The sequence below is a fragment of the Littorina saxatilis genome, linkage group LG2 (genome assembly GCF_037325665.1).
Source record: "Littorina saxatilis isolate snail1 linkage group LG2, US_GU_Lsax_2.0, whole genome shotgun sequence".
NCBI classification, from domain to species: domain Eukaryota; kingdom Metazoa; phylum Mollusca; class Gastropoda; order Littorinimorpha; family Littorinidae; genus Littorina; species Littorina saxatilis.
Genome location: NC_090246.1, coordinates 51,956,552 through 51,981,702, shown reverse-complemented (window position 1 = coordinate 51,981,702; position 25,151 = coordinate 51,956,552). Strand labels below are relative to the sequence as shown.

The 25,151-nt window shown below is 44.4% G+C and overlaps 1 protein-coding gene across 5 annotated transcripts in view; it reads right to left on the bottom strand.

Annotated features, from left to right (window-relative positions):
* LOC138959186 (uncharacterized) overlaps nucleotides 1-25,151 on the bottom strand; it is a 238,685-nt gene that overhangs the window by 136,308 nt on the left and 77,226 nt on the right. For all 5 annotated transcript variants that reach the window (XM_070330571.1, XM_070330570.1, XM_070330574.1 and 2 more), the window contains 15 exons: nucleotides 24,812-24,907; nucleotides 23,932-24,068; nucleotides 23,328-23,535; nucleotides 21,850-22,007; nucleotides 21,186-21,387; nucleotides 20,610-20,785; nucleotides 19,245-19,389; nucleotides 18,358-18,582; nucleotides 16,502-16,675; nucleotides 8,978-9,163; nucleotides 8,144-8,335; nucleotides 2,807-2,932; nucleotides 1,062-1,253; nucleotides 578-757; nucleotides 20-217 (listed from right to left, as the gene is read on the bottom strand). In XM_070330571.1, the coding sequence (XP_070186672.1) occupies nucleotides 20-217; nucleotides 578-757; nucleotides 1,062-1,253; nucleotides 2,807-2,932; nucleotides 8,144-8,335; nucleotides 8,978-9,163; nucleotides 16,502-16,675; nucleotides 18,358-18,582; nucleotides 19,245-19,389; nucleotides 20,610-20,785; nucleotides 21,186-21,387; nucleotides 21,850-22,007; nucleotides 23,328-23,535; nucleotides 23,932-24,068; nucleotides 24,812-24,907 (2,595 nt within the window). The remainder of the gene's footprint in view (nucleotides 1-19; nucleotides 218-577; nucleotides 758-1,061; nucleotides 1,254-2,806; nucleotides 2,933-8,143; nucleotides 8,336-8,977; nucleotides 9,164-16,501; nucleotides 16,676-18,357; nucleotides 18,583-19,244; nucleotides 19,390-20,609; nucleotides 20,786-21,185; nucleotides 21,388-21,849; nucleotides 22,008-23,327; nucleotides 23,536-23,931; nucleotides 24,069-24,811; nucleotides 24,908-25,151) is intronic.

Sequence of the window (25,151 nt, the reverse complement as noted above, 5' to 3'; positions counted from 1 at the left end):
TGTCCCCATGTAAACATACATCCACATTCGTAGTCAGCACCGACGAGCTTGTACATTCCATTGTAGTATATACAGTGGCGAGTCCTGGTGAAAACTTGCTTGCCAGGCACATTGCAGGTCAGCGTCACAGTCTCCTCAAATCCTACCTGGCCACCAGGGGTCACTTCCGCAGGGTTACGGACTGATGATGGGATTTGGTCCGGCAGGCATATGGCAGCTGTTGGACAGATCATAACAAAATTGGAGTGTGCCCTGTTATGCTAGAAAACTTACTTCTGCTGCACTCATGTCAATTTCAAGTTCAAACTTTCAATTTTCTCTCAAATGAAACATCAGTTACTAAAAAAAATTGTTAAAGTGCTAGCACTAGAATCACAGCTCTGTTATGAGCTATCATGAGAAGAACAAGACAACAATGAAAATGAACTCACCAGTACCAGAAACACGCTGAATAAAAACAACAGCCCAGTTTCGATGAGTGTCTTCGTCAGCTACAACTACAATACTAAAACAAGGAGAGACGACAGAAAGAGACAGAAGAAATCAATAAAGAAGAGTGATTTGGTGTCAAACTCACCCAGACACGACGGAGGGCTCATGTTCCACTCTCCTTGCGCATTGCAGGTGAGGAGAGGGAAGCCACTGAGCTCAAAACCAAGTTTACAGGAGTACTCCACAACATCACCGAAGTGATAGCTGTTACGCTTCACCATCAGGCTCGCGTTGCTCCTCACTTGAGGGTCTGGGCATTTCACACCTGTACATAAAGATATTAATTGGCTGTATTGCAATTTGTAAGTACAGTGGAACCTCCCTTTTAAGACCACAACAAATCAGAGAAAATTAGGTTCTAAAAAGGAGGGTGTGTTAAAATGGGGGTAAATTTACAGAGGAGGGTGGGGGGATTAGGGTGGGGGGTGGGGAGTGGGGCGGGGGTGGGTGGGGGTCTTAAAAGGAGATTTCCAGTAGGAATGCACAGAGCACAGGAGTAATGAAAAGTTGTTATATAAAACTATAAGTAAACACTCTCATAGCACAGTCAACAAAAAAGGGGTACGTACGAACACATGAATGATTGAGTCTCCTAACGTCGCCCAGCCTCATGCCATTCTCGTTGGGTGCCAACTGGTAACCCTCGATACCCTCAGAAGAAAACAGGGTGTATCCAGGCAGACAGCCACACTGGTATCCACCCTGACTGTTGTTGCACAACTGATCACAGCCGGCAGTGTTGTTCTCGCATTCATTGATATCTGCAGAGAGAGTTGGTTCAGATTTTCATGTAACTCTAAAAAGAGAAAAATCTGCTACACATACAACATTTTCTTTCATCAAAAGTGCACAAGCAATGTCCCCATGTAAACATACATCCACATTCGTAGTCGGCACCGACAAGCTTGTGGTATATACAGTGGCGAGTCCTGCTGAAAACTCGCTTGCCAGGCACATTGCAGGTCACAGTAGGGCGGGGATGTAGCTCAGTCGGTAGCGCGCTGGATTTGTATCCAGTTGGCCGCTGTCAGCGTGAGTTCGTCCCCACGTTCGGCGAGAGATTTATTTCTCAGAGTCAACTTTGTGTGCAGTCACTCTCCTCGGTGTCCCAACACCCCGTGTGTACATGCAAGCACAAGACCAAGTGCGCAGTTCGGTGGGTTATAGAAACACGAAAATACCCAGCATGCTTCCTCCGAAAACAGCGTATGGCTGCCTAAATGGCAGGGTAAACAAGAAGGGCAAAGCCCATACGACTCACATGCTTGACCTTGACCTTTACATGACCTTGACCTTCAGGGTCAAGGTCAAATAACTAAACCTAGCAATGACATCATACACTAAGAACTGCTTTACACATTTTTCCTACCAAAATACATGTGACCTTGACCCAAGGTCAAGGTCAAGGTCATCCAAGGTCATGCAACACAAAGCTGTTAATTCAAGACATAGGAAGTACAATGGTGCTTATTGGCTCTTTCTACCATGAGATATGGTCACTTTTAGTGGTTCACTACCTTATTTTGGTCACATTTCATAAGGGTCAAAGTGACCTTGACCTTGATCATATGTGACCAAATGTGTCTCATGATGAAAGCATAACATGTGCCCCACATAATTTTTAAGTTTGAAACAGTTATCTTCCATAGTTCAGGGTCAAGGTCACTTCAAAATATGTATACAATCCAACTTTGAAGAGCTCCTGTGACCTTGACCTTCAAGCAAGGTAAACCAAACTGGTATCAAAAGATGGGGCTTACTTTGCCCTATATATCATATATAGGTGAGGTATTGAATCTCAAAAACTTCAGAGAAAATGTGAAAAATGTGAAAAATAGCTGTTTTTTAGACAACATTTATGGCCCCTGCGACCTTGACCTTGAAGCAAGGTCAAGATGCTATGTATGTTTTTTGGGGCCTTGTCATCATACATCATCTTGCCAAATTTGGTACTGATAGACTGAATAGTGTCCAAGAAATATCCAACGTTAAAGTTTTCCGGACGGACGGACGGACGGACGGACGGACGACTCGGGTGAGTACATAGACTCACTTTTGCTTCGCATGTGAGTCAAAAATGGTCATACACGTAAAATTCCACTTGTGCAAAAAACACGAGTGTACGTGGGAGTTTCAGCCCACGAACGCAGAAGAAGAAGAAGAAGAGCGTCACAGTCTCCTCAAAGCATGTTACTTCTTCTTGCTTTATCATCTGTGCTTTATCATACTTCTTGTATTTTTTGTGCGTGTTATCTTACACCAATACGACAATAAGGTGCACATACTGACTCTTGTATTAACAACAAACTCTTACCATCACAGGTTCTCATGTCCTGTCCGAGGGTGTAGCCAGGATTGCAGCTGCAAGTGCGGTTTTCAAACTCAGAGTCATGGCAAATCTGTGTACAGTAACTTGGGTCTGTCAAGCACTTGTCTTGGTCTGAAAGACAATAGGTCAAGATTGTCACAAGATCTTATTGTCTCTCGCAACTAGTAGAGATCATCTTAATTTGAATATTTTTTTAACATGCTATTTGCATAATATTCTGTATGTAATAGCTAACTGTTCTTTGAGGATAGTAGCCTAAATCACTCTTATAGTCTTAACTCTTACCAGTTCGGGGGTTTTAGGGCATATTTTACAGTGCTGTTGGTGCCTACTTGCCGAGTGGCTATCTGGGGTCATATTCTAAATGAAATATAGAAAGTTACATATCAAATGAAAGGAAAATGAATAAGCTTTTCATATTTGCAAAGAGAATTATGCTATCTTTAAAGGTAAAAAAGGTTATGGGGGTGACAACATGATTTTTGTTGAAATTTGTACGCCCATTTTTTGGAACACGTGACAAACACAAAGAAGAATTTTTTTTTTGTGTTCAGTTTATTTTAGATATGCTGCTAACTAGTCTGTTTTGGCATTCATTTTACATAACATTGAGTTTTGCTGATAAACAAAAAAGTTATTGTCACCTGAATACCCCCACCCAAATTTCAAAGTTGGACGTTTCATGACATACACATGCCTAAGGCCCCCCCGAAAAAAATAGTCTGTTTACGGTATCCCGACCGACCCTATTTTTTTCCCGCGACCCTAGACTTTATTTTGGCATTTGGGGGAATTTTTTTTTTTTTTTTTTTTTTTTTTTACAAAATAACTTAAAGGCATATGTACGCGCTCCCGTGTTTACAAAGTGTAGTTTGCCCATAATCGATGTCAAACGCACCATAAGACCATATGATGACGATATGTCACCATGCGCGGACCATAATACATGCATTACAGCTTGTTCTAGCCTCTGAAAAAGTGAGGATGTCAACAAAGCCGCGGTGTTAGCTCCCTTGCATCAACGTTACATGTGTTGCCAAATCTATAAATAGGACGATCCAGATCAAAATGAAAATTAACATATCTCAACATTGAAGGGGTCCTAGACCACAATATTTTGCAGGGAACTTAATTTAGCATGTCTCCAGCTGTTGGTAAAGCAATTAGCGTGTATAGTCATCGAGTACATATGCCTTTAAAAATATTGTTTTTGAAAAAAAAAAAAAAAAAAAAAAAAAAAGGGCTTTGTTTTTTGGCAAAATAACTTAAAAATATGTTTTTGGGGAAACAAAACAAACAAAAAAAACTATAAAAAAAAAAGTCCCGACCTACCGACCCTATTTTTTGGCCTATGTTAAAGTTAACAGACTTTTTTTTTGTGTGTGCCTGATAATGCATTCCTATAACTAACTTATAATAACAAAAACCCAGCTTGTTTCTGTCATAAAGTGTGTCTAACATTATAAGATGTTTGATGGGTTGTTGACAGACCAGCTTTTTTGTTGGTCCGAGGGGGAGCATATCGTCTTTTGTTTCATATTTATTGACCAAGGCCGAAGGCCGCGGTCAATAAATATGAAACAAAAGTCGATATGCCCCCCGAGGACCGACAAAAAAGCTGGTCTGGCAACAAACCATCAAACATCGTTTTTGTCATCATTTTGGTGGTTCAACATTAAGTGAAAAATCAACACAGGGAGCCATGGTTTGAAACGCGAGTTCTGTTATTATAATGCATGTTCGGGGCCCCAGCACGTTGTTCAAAGCTGGCGTGCGAAAGCAACTTACTGTGTGTGATTTGAGTTTATAATTGAGACAAGTATGTCAGGTTTGAGGATGCGAAGTTCTGTAGGTTCCGACTACAGAGTGGTGTGTGAAACCAACAGCAAGCGCCTTTGAGACGATAGTGCCCCCATGTTGCATTCGAGCGATGGGATTGTCGTATTTCAAACGAGGTGATTTGCTTGCACAGTCAGCGTTGACCATCTCACAACAGATCTGTTATGTGGATTATCGTGCGACGTTCGAGTCGGGGGCAAGGAATCGCAGGAAGCAAAGATGAGTCTTTTTCCATTGTCACCTTTCTTCCGGTTGTTGGTGCATATAATATTGTGCGGACAAAATGATGCGACGGCGAGTGTTTTTTGCCTCCAAGATTTTGTGGTGTGGGTATTGTTTTGCTCGTTTCATACCCACACCAAAACCTGAAACACACCCCACCCCACCCTCCCCCTCCCTCACAATCAGTCCATGAACACAAACACTGACACACACAAATTAATGATCAAGTTACCCCCCCCCCCCCCCCCCCAACCCTTCATTTGCACACCTGCAACGCAGACGATCATATTATTGATTAAATATTCATATAGGTCAGTGTTGGGTTTTTTGTTCTTGTTTGTGTTATTGCAGAATCGGTTTTCTCTTATTGCTACACGTGTCTCTTCATTACATTTCACCATCGCACCACCCTGCCCCTCTCGGTATTCCACCCCTCGGTTTTCAGTGGTAAATATTAGTAATCGAATATTGAAGCTACGTTGAGTCAAAGGTCACAGAAGATTTGCATCGTGCAGCACTGCACGAATTGGGTCAAAGGACACAAACGATTTGCGTCGTGCCGCGAAGGAAAGATAATCGCGATCTTGTTTCTCATTGCCTCTCTGTTTTTCATTAGACTTGTCATTCTGCTTGCTCGGCTTTGTCAGATGTCTTCATTTCTTGTTGCTATGTTCTTTGCTTTTTTATTATTATTTTTTTATTTGCGCTTAGTTTATCGATACGTCTTGTGCACGGGTCAAAATGTGTGTGTCAGGGGTCAATTGGTTTGACTTAAACTTACGTTCGTGTTTCTCCAAACAGAGATACACGCACTCCATGACTTTGTGAGAAGATAAAACATATCGATAGGTTTCATTTGTTTTCGATAAAGCATAAATGTATGACCTTTGATGAGGTAGTTTTGTTTTTTGTTTACATTTGCCAGTTTGCCAGTTCGTATTTGGAACTTGGCGAAGCAGTGTCGTCTGTTTAGCTCTGGGGAAACGCCAATGAAAAGAGCCGAAGAATCCTCGAGCGTTTCTATTGGGTTTGCTTTTGATTATCCATGTAATAGAGCTTCCTGCAACTATGGTAACCGGGGATTTATTCCCCGGGGAACATGAGATTTATTTCCCAGGTGCTTGTGAATGAAAACTCGTGAAAATGATGACAAATGAGTTTATCCACTGTCCGACCCATCCAATGTAAAAAAATTTTTTTTTTTTTGATAATTAGATACTTATTGGTCAGTGGAAAACTACAGGGGGGCAGACCTGTTTACCCCCCAAAATGAAAATCAGGAATGCAGCTGGTACTTTTCCGTAATTTGAGGCATCTTTGAGTAATCTTTTTTATCAACCATAAACCAGCTCGAAAACGATTAAACGACACGTTTATTCGCGCGCTACCATGCAAAACAAGTACAAAATTGATAACCATGTTTAACAGTATTGTACTACACACACGGAAGCTCGATGACACACACACACAAACACAGGACACGTGATATATAATATGCAAGTTAACTAAGACAAGTTTACTTTATCTAAAAAAACAAAACCCACAGTATTCAGGGGCGGAGCAAGAGAGCTAGAGAGGGGGGGTACAACCTGCGGTCCAGGGGTTGGGGGGTCTGGCTGAAGAATTGTAGCTATTTTATTAACAATTTGTAGCTTATCCTTGATTTTAAACATGATAAATTGGTGTCAGCAGCCACTCATTATTTCTTTTAAAGTTAGTATTAAATAATGGCAATTTATCTTCATTGATATCTGCTCCAGACAACAACAACAATTTCACAGACAGAAAATGTCTTTAGTTTTTTTTTCCGACAGACTGAATTTTTGTTTTGTTTTTTTGCTTTTTTGACAGCAAGGGCGGGGGGGGGGGGGTCCAGAACCCCTGTAACATCCCCCCACCCCCACCCCTCCGCCCTTGGACTATTTACAGTCACTTGAAGATGCATGTGAACAAAACCACCTTACATTCTGTCACATCAGACACCCTGCATTAAAACCAGTCATGATAACTCTCTCCAGAAGCTACCTTTAATTTTAGAGGACCGATTCGTTTATTTCATTTAAACATTTTGTTGTAAGTTTTTCAATTCAAAGAACTGTGATCTTTGCTATATTGGAAAAATATTAATGGAAATCAGTTTTAGACTCAGAAAGACTTGAATTTCGGCAACAGCCAAGTAACTGATGAGCGCGACCATACTCGACCTACATCTATGTCTCTGGCGCGACAGACCGTAGTGAGAGATCGGTTCGCAGGTCTGAGAGATTCTGTGGAAGTAGAGACCTAGGTCAAATAAACTCAATGCGAAGCAGGCTCATGTCTTGCCAAACATAATTTCGTGTTTTTGTTTGTTTCCATGTTCATTTGTGTACTGCATTTTGTTAAAACTAATGCTGCGTCTAACCTTGGGACACGTGCCGCGACGTGACTCGTAACTGACTAGCATTGTTGTTGCACTGATATCAAGTTGATCACCAAAATGAATGTGGTTCGCTCTTCTTAAACTTCACCAGACACCGCCACTTGACTTAATAGTTTTGCCGATATTTCTGTACAACTTTCGCTTTTTTGGTTGGCATTTCGTCCCCACAGAGATCGGCCCTATATTACCGTTTGGACCAATGTCGATCTCAAATCCGCGGAATCCGACAAATACCTTGCTGTGCACATGCGCAGAAAAGGCTGTTTCGGTCAGCCTTGAAATCACAGCCCTGGTGACTACCACAATTTCGACTTCGAATTTTCACGCACGAAAAAGGTTCTCTCTACCGGAATTTCCGGAATTTTCGGTAGTATTCCGTAATACTGGAATTTAGACCCCAAATCCGTAATAATTCCGGACAATCCGGGAGGGTAAACAGGCCTGGGGGGGGCATCGTAAGCTTGCTTACGATGGGCAAGGGTCGTAAGCTTGCTTACGATGGGCAAGGGAGCGAACTGGTAAGAGTTAAACAAGGTAGCAACCAGCCAGAGTTCTTTAATGAAATTGTGAAGTGTATTTATGGTAAGCATTCAAAGTTGTGACAGAATCAATATATCTGATATAGAATGCGTCAGATCTGTGTATGTGTAATTCTACGCTGTAAATATACTCATTATTTTAAGACATTGAAGGTCTTTTTTAATTGTAATTAGCTAATGACACAGCAGAAAATACAGACTTTCAACCAAAAAAAACCCAGTCTCTGGGGTGCATGACTGCATATAGCAAGGGCTGATAACAGCCACAAAGAAACGGTCTCTACTTTCTACTTCACTTACACGTGCAAGTAAAGCCATCAAGGCTCAACAGTGACCGGTCAGATGAGCAGGAGACGATGTTTAGTCCACCACCCGGGATACTGCTGACATAACCATCGTTGCAGCGAGCTGCCACTGTATCTCTCACGTCAATAAACTTGCCGCTGTTGTCCAACACACCATTTGGGATGGAGGGCACGTAGCACTGGAGCACTACAAACCCCGAAAATAACATGTAATTGATACGACTCTCTTTTCTTTCTTCCAATATGTGAAAAGGTAACATCTTTTCTTTCGTATCCATGAAGACATATCATTCAGTGCCACTTGCATAATAATGATAAGGTGCAGTGAATACCTTTTTTTATTTGATTGTCATACATGTACTGTGTGTGTGTGTGTGTGTGTGTGTGTGTGTGTGTGTGTGTGTGTGTGTGTGTGTGTGTGTGTGTGTCTGTGTGTCTGTGTGTCTGTGTGTCTGTGTGTGTCACTGTGTGTACATGCCTGCCGGAGAATGCGTGTGTGCATGAGGGTGAATGTGCATGAGTACAAGCGTGTGTTCCTTGAATCTCAGTGTGTCCTGAAAGTGAAACACTTCTTGAAACTAACAGTTCCAAAAAGGCAAACCCAAAATATCTGCTCTGCAAAAATGTGTCTATTTTTAACCAGTAACTGACCAAGCCTTCCACTCAGTTAAACTTATTGTCAAAGCAAAAGAATACTCATTTTTGTATGCAGTCAATATGACAAGACTTGGGCACCAAAAATGTAAAATTCTGGTCAAGGCTTGACCTGAACAGCAGTCATTTTGCTCTAAAATGAGTGATAGCTGGATTTCCCAGTGAACAGGTATACCTCCACAGCTGGGTGTCGGTGCAGACCAGCGACCATCTGAGCCACAGAACAGGATAGGACTCCCGACAATTTCATATCCAGGTTCACACAGATACTCCACGATAGAGCTGAAGTCACGTCCGCTACCAGACTTGATCTGCTGGTTGCCATTTTGGATTGTAAGAGGTAATTGGGAACAAGCCGCAGCTGAAACACAAAACAGCTAGCATGCTTTTCATAGAAATCAATGCATCTTGAACAGCGGCACTGCCTGGGTTTTAATCCAAAATTTTATAAGTAAATTTTAATTTAATTAATATACTTACCCAACTCACATATAGCAATTAACTCTAGTTCAGTGCTGGTTACGCTGTACGCGTCCCCTTGGTAACAAGGGAGACCACTCTAAAAAAGAGAGTGACCCATCCCATAAGGCCAGACCAACTACCGGTCCGACTTCCGTATGCGTGCGCATACGCCACCATTTGTATCATTCCATCGAAGCCCAACTCACTCCTTTTTTTAGTCCCAAACACCACCACAGCGGGGAGGCGGGAGGGATTAAACGATGTGAGTTGGGTAAGTATATTAATTAAATTAAAATTTACTTATAAAATTTTGGATTAAATTACATACACTATACCCAACTCACATATAGCAGATTGCTACTATAGGTGGTGGGTACTTACCAAAATTCAACCATGCAGGACTTGCCCCACGGCTACCATCGCTGGTAGCGCAGAGCTGCCATCCTGCCTCAGTGAAGCGATGTCCCTGAGGTAAAAGTTTATGAAAACATCCTCTGATCGCCAGTATGCTGATTCTAACACTTCAGCCAGACGACCAGACTTGAGGACGGCCAGAGAGGCCGCCCAGGCTCTTGACTCGTGAGTTCTTGCAGCGGTGAGAGGCAAGACAGCCCTAGACTCCCCTGACTGAGCCTCCCACCAGGCATTAGCCTGCTTGATCAGTGTGGATACCCACTTGGTCAACGTGACCTTCGCAATATCCTTATCCCTAGCTGTGTTTAGAGAAATAAAGAGCAGCTTTTGGGTTTCTGAGCGAATATGCCGAGTTCGTGACAGGTAGAGGCTGAGCGACCGGACGGGACAATTAGCTAAATCTGGATCTCCAGTAGCTAAAACCGTGCTTAACGGCAAGATATGCAAAACGGGCGAAACATGACCGGGCCTCTGATTCTTAGCGAGGAAGCCGGGAATAAATTTGAGAGACAACGAACCATCCTTTTCAAAAGAAATGTCTTTTCCTAGACCTGACAAAGCATGAATTTCACTACCTCTCCTTGAAGTAGCAAGCAAAGTTAAAAACACGGCCTTGCGAGTCAAATTAATCAAAGTAGCCGAACGGATGGGCTCAAACTCCTCCGAGGCTAAGAAACGTAAAACCAATAACAAGTCCCAGGCAGGGAGGTGCGATTTAACCCGAGCGGCTGTAAGGGAAGCGCCCTTCAGAACACTAGAGATCACCCCGCCAAGTGAGATCTTACGCCTCAACTGTAAAAGAGTTGAGGATATCGCAGACCTCCTTACTCTAAGGGAAGAGGGAGAACCTCCCTGCTCTGCCAACCACGCAAGATGGTTGGCTACCTGCATAGACCTAGGTGCAAGGGGGTTAACTCCGTTAAGCGCGCACCACCTAGCCCAAGCTGCCCAGTGCGAAGAGTATACCGAAGTCGTAGACTCTCTATGGGCGTGGCGGACGAACTTTACAGTAGACGCAGAGGCCCCTGCCTTAAGCAGAGCGCTTCGGATAGAATCCAGGCGTGAAGGCTCAAGAGCCGCGGATTTTCGTGGGGGATGCCCGACCGAGGCTGCACGAGGTCCCCCTTTTTCACGGCGAGAGGTATCGGAGGCCGAACTGCTAAACGCAGTAGTGCTGGCTTGGCCAAAGCGGAGCGACCAGAACCAGCGCTGGCTTCTCTAAGTCTACTTTTCTGAGAACCTTTCCGAGGAGGCAAAACGGAGGAAACGCATACGCTGTCAGGTTTGCCCAACTGATTACCAAGGCATTCACCCTCCAGGCCAGAGGATCTGGGAAGGGGGAGACAAAGAGAGGGAGCCTTGCCGAAAACCTCGTTGCGAAAAGATCGATCACAGGCTTGTCTATCTGCAACCAGAGACGGTCCAGGGATTGGTGGGAGAGAGTCCACTCCGAGTGAACCACCTTGTCCCCCCTGCTCAAACTGTCCGCCAGGACGTTCAGACTTCCCTTCAGGTAAATGGCTGAAAGAAGGATGCAATGAGAGTTGCACCACGTCAGAATGATGCAGGCTTTGTCTGACAGACTGAGAGACCGTGTCCCCCCTTGTTTGTTCACATACAGTCGAACTCGCTTAAGACGAATCACTGGGGATCAGAAAAAAAGTTCGTCTTAACCAAAATTCGTATTAAGAAAATTGATTTATTTTTTTTTATTTTTATTTTTTTTTTAAGTCTTGTACATTTTATGGTGTTTCAATTTGTTTCTTTCGCAACTTTCATGCTGCTTCACGTTTGGACAATAAAGTGACATATTCAGTTACATGTTCATGTGTGTCTCATGTTGAGTGATGATTGTTGAGTTTGAGTGAGAGTGAGCACACAGATGTTTCATCCAGTTGTTACGTTTTTGGTCACACACACACACACTGACACTGTCCACATTCGCGGTGTTCCTATCATTTGTCCGGAATCACTTACCTTGGTGACGGGTAGCAAACCTTGGCCAATTTAGGTTTTTTTTGTTGGTTGCAACATGATGTTCAAATCCAAATCGAAAGCACTGACTGACTGATAAACTATCGCGAACCGGCGAACGCAAACGTTGAGAGTGTGGTTTCCCTTGTCCAAGGGAAACCACTCTGGCATCTATATTTTTTGGCAATGGCTTCCGTTCCAAACATTGATGTTTCGTTTTTGGTATTCGCGAAGGAAATAAACGTCAGTCAGTCATTCATGTTCAGTGTCTGAGCTATCAATCACTTTGATTCTAAATTTGAAATTGTTTTGTGGGTACAGTGTAATCAGTTTAACTTTATTCAGTGATCGGTTGAGCAATGGTTCAAGCAGTCGACGCAAGGGAAGACTTTGACACATGATATGTCGATCTCGGGACGAGTTTAAAGATTTCGTCATAAGCGTGAGTAAATGACAGACATTATGCATGCTTGGGAATCCAAAAAGTGCTCGTTATAAGCATAAATTCGTTACAAAGAATTCGTTTTAAGCATTTTTTTTAAGCATGAAGAAAGAGGTATTCAGCTGGGAACTTAAAACTAATACGTTATAAGTCAAAATTCGTAACTAGCGTGTTCGTTTTAAGTGGGTTCGACTGTACGACGCCACCGTCGTGTTGTCTGTGTGAATCCTGACATGTCTGCCCTCCAGCAAGGGCCTGAACGCCCGCAGAGCCAGAGAGACTGCCTCCAACTCCAGCAGATTGATGTGAAGGGAGCTTAGTGTTGAGTCCCACACGCCCGACACCATCTGCCCGTCTAGATGAGCCCCCCACCCTGACAGAGAAGCATCCGTAAAGAGCTCTTTCTCTGGCTGAGGGCACACAATGGGAACTCCCTGAAAGAGCGCCGGGAGCAGCCACGCGCGAGTGGTCTCCAGAAACCATGTCCCGAGAGGGATCTGAATGTTCCAATCCTGGACTGACTGGTCCCACCTTGAATGCAGAGCGACCTGAAACGGCCGTTTGTTCACTCTGCCCAGCGGGATAAGAGTTGCCATAGACTCCATTTGCCCCAGAACCGACGTAAGAACCCGAGCACTGGCCTGATTCTCTCCGTCAAGAGAGCGTATCAGTGCCTGTAGTTTGTCCACTCGTCTCTGAGACGGACGAACTGACCAAGCCTGCGTGTCGAACTCCATGCCCAGATACAAAAAACTTTGGGATGGAACCAGTTCCGATTTTGTGCGATTGATCGAGAACCCCAGCTGCGAAGCTTGACTCAGAACTGTCTGAGTATGTAGATCGCAGAGATCCTTTCGCTGGTGTAGGATTAACCAGTCGTCCAGATAGGCTCTTAACCGGACTCCGTCCTTCCTTACAAGAGCGCACAGCTGCCGCACAACCATCGTGAACACCCAAGGGGCTAACGACAGGCCAAACGGCAGAGCTCTGAACTGAAACACTTTGCCCCCCCCCCCCCAGGGGAAGCGGAGCCACTTCCTGTCCGAAACATGAATGAGGATGTGGAAGTACGCGTCTGTTAAGTCTACAGACGTCGCCCAGTCCCCCGGACGCAACGCCTCCCGAACAGAGGTAGCCGTCTCCATGGTAAACCGTATTGTTCGTAAGAACTTGTTCAGAGAGGAAAGATCCAAGACCGGCCTCCAAGCCCCCGAGGCTTTTGGTACTACGAACAGCCGCCCGTAATACCCCGGAGACCTCAGATCTATGACTTCCTCTATTGCTCCCTTGAGCAACAGAGCAGTGACTTCCTTTTGAACAGCCTCTCGTGCTTCTTGGTCCTTTGGAGCCCTGCAGGGCGGAATTATCCTGGCCAGAGGAGCCTTCTTCTCTGACCAGAGCAGCCGGAACCCCGAACGCACTATCCCAGTAACCCACTTGCTGTCCACTAATTGTAGCCAGGAAGTGAGGGCCCTGGACGGGCCGCCCGCTACAACAAGCGCGGGGGCTACCGGGACGTGCTGTTCGGGGGAGTTTCATTGGGGGTGAGGCTTGCGCCCCGACCCCCTAGAGCCTCCAAAAGACTGCCCCCTCTTCTGATAGGGCGCTCCACGGCCCCTACCCCTGGAGGCAAAGGACTGCTTCTGCGCTTTGCCGCCCCCAGATGAGGAAGCCTGAGGCTTGCTGGCAGCCTGAGTCTGCGTGCTGGACTTGCTCTGTGGCTTTTGGAAACCATGCTGCGCGATGCGCGCAATCGCAATGTCTCTCGCATCCTGGGTCTCCTTCCTGAGAGCATCAAGAGAAGATTGACCCAGCAGAGCACCCTCCGAAAAAGGCGAGACCTTCAAACTCTCTATGGTCGCCTTGTCCGCGATCTTAGAACCCGCCAAAAAGGCTGACCTCCTAGACAGCACCGCATGGGTGTAAAGCCTTGCTGACAGAGTCATCTGCTCTCTCGTCACTTTAGCCAAAGTAGACAGGAGAGTAGTAGCCACAGCAGGAGAAGCGTCAAACCGAAACTCAAAAGGATCGAGCGAGGACGCAATGGAACGAGAAAGCGACCTCTGTAAAGATTCAGAGACAGAGGACAACTCGAGAAGAGACCTACCAGTCTCCTCTATGGCCAACAGAGAACCTTCAGTGCAAGGGACAGGCTTGTCCTTCCTGTAGGCATCCCCTCTTAAACTGGCCAGTTCCGGTGTAACCGGAAGCGCACACGATGGCAAAGCAAAGGATTCAACCAAGTTGACCGGAAACGGATTCAACTTAAAGCTATGCAAAGAGGAAGCAGGACGATCCCCCTCTTTCACAACCCAAGGCAACACTTCCTCCGGAACCTCACCATGCTGAGCCAGCAGAGGGATCGGAGCATGCCGTTTACCCTTCAGGGTAGAAGCCATCTCGACTGCAACAGTCGGCGATTCCCGAAAGCGGAAGTGAGGCTTCTGCTCCCTCGCACACCGGAAATCGTCAAGTGCCGAAAGGGGTGGGGCAAGATTCGTCTTACTTTCCACCACCCCTTCCGGGAAGAACTTATGTGCCTCTTCCGCCGCCCGAGCCACCATGGCTGGGAGCTTGAAGGCAGTCCGGAAACTGACCCTCGGACACACCGTGTTCCGTCCAAGGATCATCACTGACAACTTCCTGCCCCCTGGGCGGAAGAGGACTCAGCACCTCGCCGGCACTCTCAAAGAGGAGCGGATCGAGAGCCTTATCCTTTCGCTGATCAGGGCCCAGACCCGCAACCGACCCCCTGCCACGGCAGGAGGGGCCAGCCGCGGAATCCGAACTTTCGCGGCGCAACTTTCGTTGGCACGCTACTCGCTCCTGACCACGCACACCGCTTTCGCCAGAGAACCCAGCTACTCGCGGTGTCAACATACCTTTGTCATGTGCGGGCACGTTCAGCAAAGACACCCAGCGTGAGCCACCATCCTGTGAGGCATGAACCTCTGCCTGAGTCACAGTAGCAGAAGGCCGGGCGGAAGTAGAGGTGGAAGTCAAAGGAGACGACCGGATCCTGCCAAGAGAACAAACATCCGAAACACCGGAAGGAAGGGAACGGAGTTCCTCCCTAGTAGAGGAAAGTTCCGACGCTAATGTCGAAACTTGCGCACTAAGCGTCAGCAACAGAGAAGCTACCTCCGCGCTAGCTAAACCTGGGCAAGCCGTGGCATCCGAAACACCGGAGGCCGAGCCAGGAACATTAACTTTATCTAAGGCAACTTTAGACAGAGAAGGGCTAACATTTTTGTCAGCCAAAACGGGTGACTTAGCGGAAGACGAATCAGAAGTCAAAGACGCGTCAAGTCCAGCGTTCTTAGACTTTCGCGAAGATTTCCTAGAAGGAGTCGCATCAGCCGAGACCTGTCTCGAACTAGGCTTCTTCCACGCACTATCTTTGAGTGCAGCTTCCGCCATTACAACAACAAACTCACAAAAATTTTCAGTCAAAAAATTTTATAAGTTCGAAAGCAGCGACAAAACGTCGCTAAAGTTGCGATAAATCAGAAAGATCTCACCCCACACAGCGTAGGAACAGGTGTAAAGCTTCAGGCGGTACCAAGGGGTGAATCCGAAGTCCTCAGACCAAGGTGAAAAGCTGATAACAGCAGGAGCGTACATCAAACGCGACCAGACCCTTGGATCGCTGAGAGTGGAATGATACAAATGGCGGCGTATGCGCACGCATACGGAAGTCGGACCGGTAGTTGGTCTGGCCTTATGGGATGGGTCACTCTCTTTTTTAGAGTGGTCTCCCTTGTTACCAAGGGGACGCGTACAGCGTAACCAGCACTGAACTAGAGTTAATTGCTATATGTGAGTTGGGTATAGTGTATGTAATTTAATAACTGCGAGACACAGTGGCATACGTGTAATTAAAAAAAGAGTCTCATAATTGAACCAAAAGCATCTTTCTGCCTGCAAAACCTGTAATCGTATGTAAATAACTGTAATTTAAGATCTGAAAGAGGGCTATTCCTTATGCTTGCCAAAACCTTATGCGCGCAAATAACCTAAAAAGGTTCCAAGCGGCGTAAAATTCCTGATTCCTTGCAATTTGTGCCTCAACTAATCAGGTTCTGTGTCTTGTCCTTTTTAAACTCTTTCTTCATGCTGAATGTCTGCACATATTTCACACATAATTCTGTATACAAATTATAATATTAGTTTTATAATCAACCTAGAAAGAGGTATGTCTGATTACTTTGAACAGAAATACAGCTAATCTGCTACATTTGATTACTTTTTAAACATCACATTTCAAATATCATGACAGGGCTGCTTAATAGTAATACTTAGGCTCGAGCTTATTTCACAGTTTTGGATGTACGTGCAAGCATGGGCCAGTCATGCAAGTGACTCATATTTGTGATCAGCGTGGCTGAAGCATACAATGACACTCACTCTGACAGGAGGGTCTGTTGGTCCAACCCCCAGTCTCTGTGCAGGTGATGGTTTGCGATCCCTGCACAGCAAATCCTGGATAGCACAGGTAGGTCACGGTGGCCATGTAGGTGACTCCAGTGGAATTCACAATGTAGGCGTTGGACACTGGCTGGGCTTGACCACAGTATCGAGCTGCAAAGCCAGAAACAAGAACAATCATTTATTTCGCCATATAGCATAAAAGCCATTGGTAATTGACCTGAAGTGGAAACCCTCCTACATCCATACACTCCTTGCATATGTACAAGAAAAAAAATCTATCAAAAGGCAACAACAACAACAACAACAACAACAACAACAACAGCAAGTCAAAGTCATCACCTAAAATGAGTTCATCATCGTATTTTAACAATCATTTTGAAAAATCATTTTGAAACATGCACGCAAGTAGTAGTAGTAGTTTGCCTTTGAAGGGGCTTCTCTGCACCGAGTCCTTTAGGAGCTATGTCATTTCTTTTCGTTTTCAGTCTTACAGGGATGCTCACAAATTAGCAATGATGCAAGCACAAGGCCACAGTATTGAGCTACAAAGCCAGAAACATGCACTCAAGTACTTTGCCTTCGAAGGGGCTTCTCTGCACTGAATCGGTTTTTTTCTGGGACAGGCTGAACTTCTTTAACCCAGTGTGGGACTTTCAGTGGGGCGACTACCCCCGACCCAGCGCGTCCCCGGGTGGCGGATAGGGGAACGGACTTCAGATATGAAGACCAGCCGCTTGCGGCTGCGGACCAAACTGGCGGTGTTTCCTACCAGGGTGGAGTGGGGTAGCAGGCGGCACTGCTACTCTCTTCGAAATGCTCCATCGCCCTTCGACGGGACTCATCTAATGCGATTATGGGCGCATTAAAACCCTAGCTCCGGGTGGGATCCCGGCAAATCCTCCCGCCTGTGCTCTCAGGGTAGGACGTACGTGCCATGAGCTAAGGGTGAGGCAACCCCGACAGAAACCTCGAGTGCTGAAGACGGAGGTACTGGGCTGCACGGCGCACTCTAATAAACCATGGTACCACGCATCAATGCCAACCATAACACCATCAGATAGAAGCGACACTCATGGCGCTCGCCCACTGAGGTCCCTCCAGAGTGAGGCAGCGAAAAAGAGAGAAAAAAAGTTTTAAAAATAAATCGGAGAACGCAAGAAGAAGAACTGAATCGTTTAAGAGCTATGTCATTTCTTTTCTTTTTCAGTCTTATGGGGATGCTCACCAATTATACGATGATATATATGATGAAAGCATGAGGCATTATAGAATGTGTGATCTAGTTCATCACTCTGAATCCAAGGTACTTGCCTGTGACAAGAGTCTGAATTAGAATATCTTTCTTTTTGTCAACAGTTTATTGTACATGGTAACACTATTTATTTATGCTTTTGGCATATATATATATATATATGTTTCTCAAGCATGGCAGGGCTTTAGATTAAGCAGACTTTATGATCATCCTGAAGTATTAATTGAATAAACAGCTATCTTTTTTACATGCCATTTTACTTCAATTTCCTTAGGGATAAAACATACTTTCTCGCAAACTAAATCCTTCTTAAAATATAAGACATAAGAGAAACAGCTCTTTTTTTTCAAATGGATGTCTTCTAAGATGGATAAAGGTTTTACAATTCTAAAAAGAAAGCCACTTCATTTAAATGTGTGCGCTGCACACTTAGTTATACAGTGGATCCTGGTTTTAAGACTTTAAAAACTCTGGGAAATGAAAGGGAGTCTTGGAATGGAGGTAAATTTAACACCTTGGTCTGAAAGGGGGGCTGTTCCAGTGTACCTTTAATCTATTAAATTACAAATCAGTTTCTCACGTTCACACAAGGGCAGAGTTTTTAAATTCCAGGTGCCTCCCGCCATACACTCCAGGGTGACCATCTTCAGGGGTTCATAATTGTCCATCACGTTGAGGTCCTGGAATTCCACAGCGGAAAATGCATAACCTGTCTGACAGCTGACATCCACCCTTGTGCCCAGCTTGTAGTCTGTTGTGCGCGGTGTCACTATGGTCCAGGGGTTGAACGGAGGATTGGAGCACCCTGCAAGGTATCACAAAAAGCTGAATCAGTTACATTGGCTAAGCACTGGCTGGGTGTTAAACTAGGAGTTTGTGTACCCTGTAAGGTATCACAAAAAGCAGAATCAGTTACATTGGCTAAGCACTGGCTGGGTGTTAAACTAGGAGTTTGTGTACCCTGTAAGGTATCACAAAAAGCTGAATCAGTTACATTGGGTAAGCACTGGCTGGGTGTTAAACTAGGAGCTGGTGTACCCTGTAAGGTATAGAAATGATCTGCGTCAGTTGCATTACCTATAAGCACAGTTCTGATGTTAAACTTGGAGCGGGTACACCTTGTAAGGTACTGAGGAGAACAAAAACTGTATTAGTAACGGTTATGCTAGCCATGCTATGTGAGTCTTACACATCAAGCCCAGGGCATACCAGTTGAGTTACCTAAACTAAGCATAAACAGACAACATTTACAAACTGCAGATTAGGTCCTGTCCACAACACCTGAGCAGAATTGAGACATTTGTCTCAGGTCTTTCTGCAATCTGCCCTTGTTGCACAGATGCAAGTACTCAGCACTTGCTATGAGGAGCTATTTTGGTAGCTAACTTTGTACTATAAGTGTCCTACACAATCATTTTAAATGTACACTGTTATTACCCATGCAAACAACATACAAGTGAAACTCACCAACTGAGTAGGTGATGGAGAATCCTTCGTCAGTCAGAATAGCATCAGAATCAAAAACCACCCGAAAGGACCCGGAGTTGATAGTAAACCGGGGTGGGGAGATTTGCCCTGTGAGGTTGTATAGTAGCTGGTTGCCTTCGTACACCTAATAGTAATACAAACAGAAGAAAGGCTTTTAATATACGTTAGCGCGGTCTCGGAGAACAATGACTGTCTCGATCTGTGTAAAATGTCATATTTTGGTCAAAAACGCAAATAACATTTATGTATCGATCGAATTCCTTTCAGGTACTATGACTTTGTTGTTGTTTTGACAATTGAACGAGCACACACACACATGCAATCAAATACATAAGCTTCATATTTGGGCGTTTCAGGTTGACCGAAACTTCAAAGGAACTACAAAACACATGTCATGTACTGACTTTGTTGTTGTTTTGACATTGAACAGCACACGCACATGCAATCAAACACATGACGTGTGTTTTGTAGTTCCTTTGAAGTTTCGGTCAACCTGAAACGCCAAAATATGAAGTTTTGTAGGCCTCTGACGTCACATGGCTCAAAGAAGGGAAATCCAATGTCCAATCGATACATTGAGTTTTACACAAATTCTAACAAATCAACGACTTAAACACGAGGAAAGCTCATCCAGGAGCTTCAGCTTGATCCAATCATTCGTTTACAGCAATGTTTGAAAATGAAAACCACAGATGATTACTACTGATGCTGAAAATAGAAACATAACTCAGACGGGGTGACCATATGCAGTACTGTTCCTGATGAAACTGTGCAAAATCTAATTTCCAGAATAATCAAAGAAAATTGTGTACTTAGTTTTTTAATGCAAGTTTTTGCCATCTGTAGGAACTGTCATTCCTTTTATTACACAATAAGGAACACTATTTGGAGATTGGTCATAGGGTGGACATTCGTATTTTGTCAATGCCCTGTTTTTACTCTGAGCAAGTTAATACAAGCTCTCTAACACACAAACACACACACACACACACACACACACACTCACACACTCACACACTCACACACTCACACACACACACACACACACACACAAACACACACACACACACACACACACACACTCACACACACAACACTGTACTAGACAATGACTTCTCAAGCCAAGGATTAAAATCAAAAACATGACTTTCATTCAGGACCGTCACACTTCAGCATTGGACTTATTCTGAAATTTGTTCCGTATTCTTCGTTCAAACGTGAGTACAGTATTTTTGGTCTTTTTATTTATCGCTCTCACGCGCAGTCACCATTGTTCTGCTTATTCTGAAGTTATGTTAAGGGCAAACACAAAAGAACTCTCCCACAAAAGTACTTTTCTCTCACCATAACTTCATCAGTTTCGTGCACTTTCATGCGATCAAATCGCACAGTGACTGGCACACCTCCAGGTATTGTGACATCATAGGTGCAGGTTTGATAGGCACCATACTGTCCCCCAGTGGCACTGTAGCCAGGGGACTGTATCACTCCACTCGTGCTGTTCAAGTTCACCTGACAACCTGGTGGGCAGAAAAAAAGGCATCACAACACACAGCGTTTGACACTACAGTCACTGGAAGAAGACGATTCCTTTGCAGGCATGCCTCAAGAAATCTTTGGTTGTTTGTTTGTCGTTATAGCTCTTGAGTTGGTTCAAAGACAAGTTCAAACATATAATGCGTACCTGCAAAAATGCACAGGCAAAACATTGTCACTCTTTGTCTTCTCACACCCCCCCCCCCCAACCCTTTTCTCACCATTCTTTCTCAATTCCATCCATCCCCTATCCACAATATATTTTTTAATTTTGTCCCACAACTTCTGTGAATTTCAATCACATGACTGACAGTACCATTTACTATGACAGTTGTCACTCACTACCTCAATCACTCCATTGGTTCACATGTTCTAAGTGCCCACCTTGCCAATAGTTGAACTTGAATCCCCTGCCTGTGTCCAGTCCCCTGGTCTGCATGGTGATGTAGAGGTCACGACCAGTGGACAGTACGTAGCGTGGCATGGCACCTGAAGTTGCCGTCAGGTTGGCCAACAGGTTGTGGAAGACCATGTCCCCGTCTCTGATGAGAATGCTGTCTTGTCCTTTCAAGTCCACGTCCACAATCTGAAGAGGCAGAGTCACCACTTATCTGATGAAAGTAAATCTAAATGCTTCTGCATGTTGCTGTTTTTAACCAGCAAATAGAGTACAGTGGAACCCTCCTTTTGAGACCTCCCGGTTCAAGACTTCCCCCTTTCTCTTCATAATCTTTGTAAATTTACCTCCATTCTAAGACTACCTTCTTTTTAAGACCTGATAATGATATTTTCAAGATTGTTGGTGGCCTTAAAAGGGGGTGGGCTTCCACTGTCTATCTGCTTCAGACGTGTTGGCCCAAAACTGGTGAGTGCTAATCTGTCTGTCTCTCTCAGTCTCACACCCACATATACGCGCACACCCACACAATGGGAAAAAGGGGGATGTTGCCGTACACACAGACAACCATAATGCCTGCAGGCTAGTTACCACACGAAGTCAATCCTAAAAGAGAGAAATAAAGTCAAAGAACCATGACAGCTACAGTACCTCCAGTGTGATGAGCTTGACTTTTTCAAAGGCTGTTATAATCCAGGTGTAGTCCTGAGAGCCCAGGTATTGTGACTGTGAATACAGGGGAGAGGTCAGCTCCTTGGGCATGCTGGTTGCTGTCAGCTTATTACGGGTGACGAGTGTTTCATCCTTCACTTAAAACAGAACAAGAAGGGCAAAGCCCATACGACTCAAATGCTTGACCTTGACCTTTACATGACCTTGACCTTCAGGGTCAGGGTCAAATAACTAAACCTAGCAATGACATCATACACTAAGAACTGCTTTACACATATTTTCTACCAAAATACATGTGACCTTGACCCAAGGTCAAGGTCATCCAAGGTCATGCAACACAAAGCTGTTAATTCAAGACATAGGAAGTACAATGGTGCTTATTGGCTCTTTCTACCATGAGATATGGTCACTTTTAGTGGTTCACTACCTTATTTTGGTCACATTTCATAAGGGTCAAAGTGACCTTGACCTTGATCATATGTGACCAAATGTGTCTCATGATGAAAGCATAACATGTGCCCCACATAATTTTTAAGTTTGAAACAGTTATCTTCCATAGTTCAGGGTCAAGGTCACTTCAAAATATGTATACAATCCAACTTTGAAGAGCTCCTGTGACCTTGACCTTGAAGCAAGGTAAACCAAACTGGTATCAAAAGATGGGGCTTACTTTGCCCTATATATCATATATAGGTGAGGTATTCAATCTCAAAAACTTCAGAGAAAATGTGAAAAATGTGAAAAATAGCTGTTTTTTAGACAACATTTATGGCCCCTGCGACCTTGACCTTGAAGCAAGGTCAAGATGCTATGTATGTTATTTGGGGCCTTGTCATCATACACCATCTTGCCAAATTTGGTACTGATAGACTGAATAGTGTCCAAGAAATATCCAACGTTAAAGTTTTCCGGACGGACGGCCGGACGGACGGGGGGGACGGACGGACGGACGGACGACTCGGGTGAGTACATAGACTCACTTTTGCTTCGCATGTGAGTCAAAAAGGCTTGTTAATGCAGACCTCAGACATGTTCCTCTCCTTCTGTCTCTCTTTTTCCCCTTTTGTTACACTCCTCACCAACACATTTAAAGGAGATCTTAATGTCTTAGTTGTTGCACCATCTCCATCACCTACTCGGTGAGTTTTTGTTCTATTGAATAAGGCAAATTGCTTCACAGAAATTGTATTACAATAATCCACACGCAGTCCCACTCTGTACTGTCATCTTTAGAGCATGATGCAATACACTTGCCATGGTATGTCAACAAATGTGTCTGCAATCAAATTCAATGCACCAGTTAAATCTGTGCATCGATAAGTGTTTGTGAGAGACAATTCAACGCACAATTAAGCAAAATTCAACAATTCATCAGTGCTCCCAAACGTTTTTAAGTAATAGAATTCACAGTAGAATATGTTAAAGAATGGTTCTAAACTCTTTGTTATTATCCATACCTGCAAAGAACTGTGCGTTGAAACCACGGTCGCTCATGGTGTCGTCTGTGCTGAAGATGACGATCATGAAGTTGTTGCTGCTGGTGTAGGTGGGCAGAGAAGTGAGGTTCCCAGACAGTCGAGCCACCATGCGCGATGTTGGCACAGTCATACCGCCAGCCAGAACCAGCACCTCATCTGACCGTGACTCAGTGTTAAACTCTGTGAACTAAAAAATCAAATCATGTGTGGACATGTTCTTTGCTAAGATGCTTACTGCAAACTGGTCTTTATAATGTGTGTGAGTGTGGTTTGTGTATGTGTGTGTCTGTGTATGTGTGTGTCTGTGTGTGTGTGTGTGTGTGTGTGTGTGTGTGTGAGTGTGAGTGTGAGTGTGTGTGCTTGCACATGTGTTTACATGAATGTGCACACATGTAGGAATGGGTGGGTGTGTGTGTGTGTGTATGTGTGCATGCATACTTTTCTATTTGCATTTATTTGCTTGCCTCTTTGTGCACCTCTCCAAATTGCATGGCTGGTAGTGTTTCCTTTTTGTGTAAAGTATAACATATAATCATTTTGTCTGGACAGACTCTAATAGAAGCATACAAAGGCATCACATTACCCGTAACCTGACATTGTAACCAAGTTGCAGCTCAATCAACCATGTGCAAGTCTTCCTGTTGAAGTACCCGTTGGGGTAGTTCCCAGACTGGATGGTGCCGCTCTGTTGATTCGTCAAAAGATAAGAACACCGGTCGGCTGCACAAGCACAATAGAAGTCAGATGAATTCTTTGTAAGATTGACATTCTGTGTAAAATAACAAGTATTAAACAGCCCAGTATGAATTTCTTAGGCTGCTGGACGAAACTACCGAGATCAAAGTTCTGATGACGAAAGGTCTGCCCCCCCCCCCCCCCCCCCCCCCCCGCCCCCCCCCCCCCCCAAAAAAAAAGCAAACTACGTTCATAATCTCAATATAATTGAAAGGAAAGTGGTGAATTACATTACAAAGCAACAGATTTTCCATAAATTTTTAGATTCATTTGTGTTCTTACAGAACAGTCAGGTTGGAAGAATGAACTTTTTCATCCTGGTGCTTTTCTACAAAAACCTGCATGTGTCACACAAATGCAGAAGGTGGCTGCTTCTTCTTATGCGTTCCCAGCCATGCTAAAACTTCAATCTGGTCTGTAGGGCGAAGTAAGCAGTCCGCCGCTTGATGTTGCCGTACGGTGGCTTTAAAGTCTTCTGCATACATGTGGATGAGTTTGCTCATGTAATTTTCTCTAAGTATACAACATATTGCAGGGAATGTAACATCTGCAGTTGGAATTACACGAAACATGCTGATAATAGGCAGTTATTATATATATATATACCCCTCTCCCCCCTACCAGGTTACTCTGAAATGACCTCTGCCTGAGCTATTGACTGGCCCCTGCCCAACCTACTGAATGACTAAGGGAAATCCCCAAAGCCCACAGTTGTAGTGTCCACTTACGGCAGGCAAGTTCATCAGAGCCATCACCACAGTCATCCTCTCCATCACAAGTCAGCCCCATTCGAACAAAATGGCCATTGTGACAATGGAATGAACCTGTTGAAACATATGACATGCACATAAATCCTATCTGTAGACTGTACAAACTAGGTGACGCTGTGGGTAAGTTCAGTGTCTGCAGGTAAACAACTCAATTACTGTATTACTATTAGTCTCTGTGCCTCCTTAGCTCGAAATTTTAATTCAGCAAAATAGCTGCAATATTGCATATGGTGGCCGATTCTACCATAAAGACATGGCCATTTCAGTTTCGCAAAATGTTCACTTTATGAACAAGTAA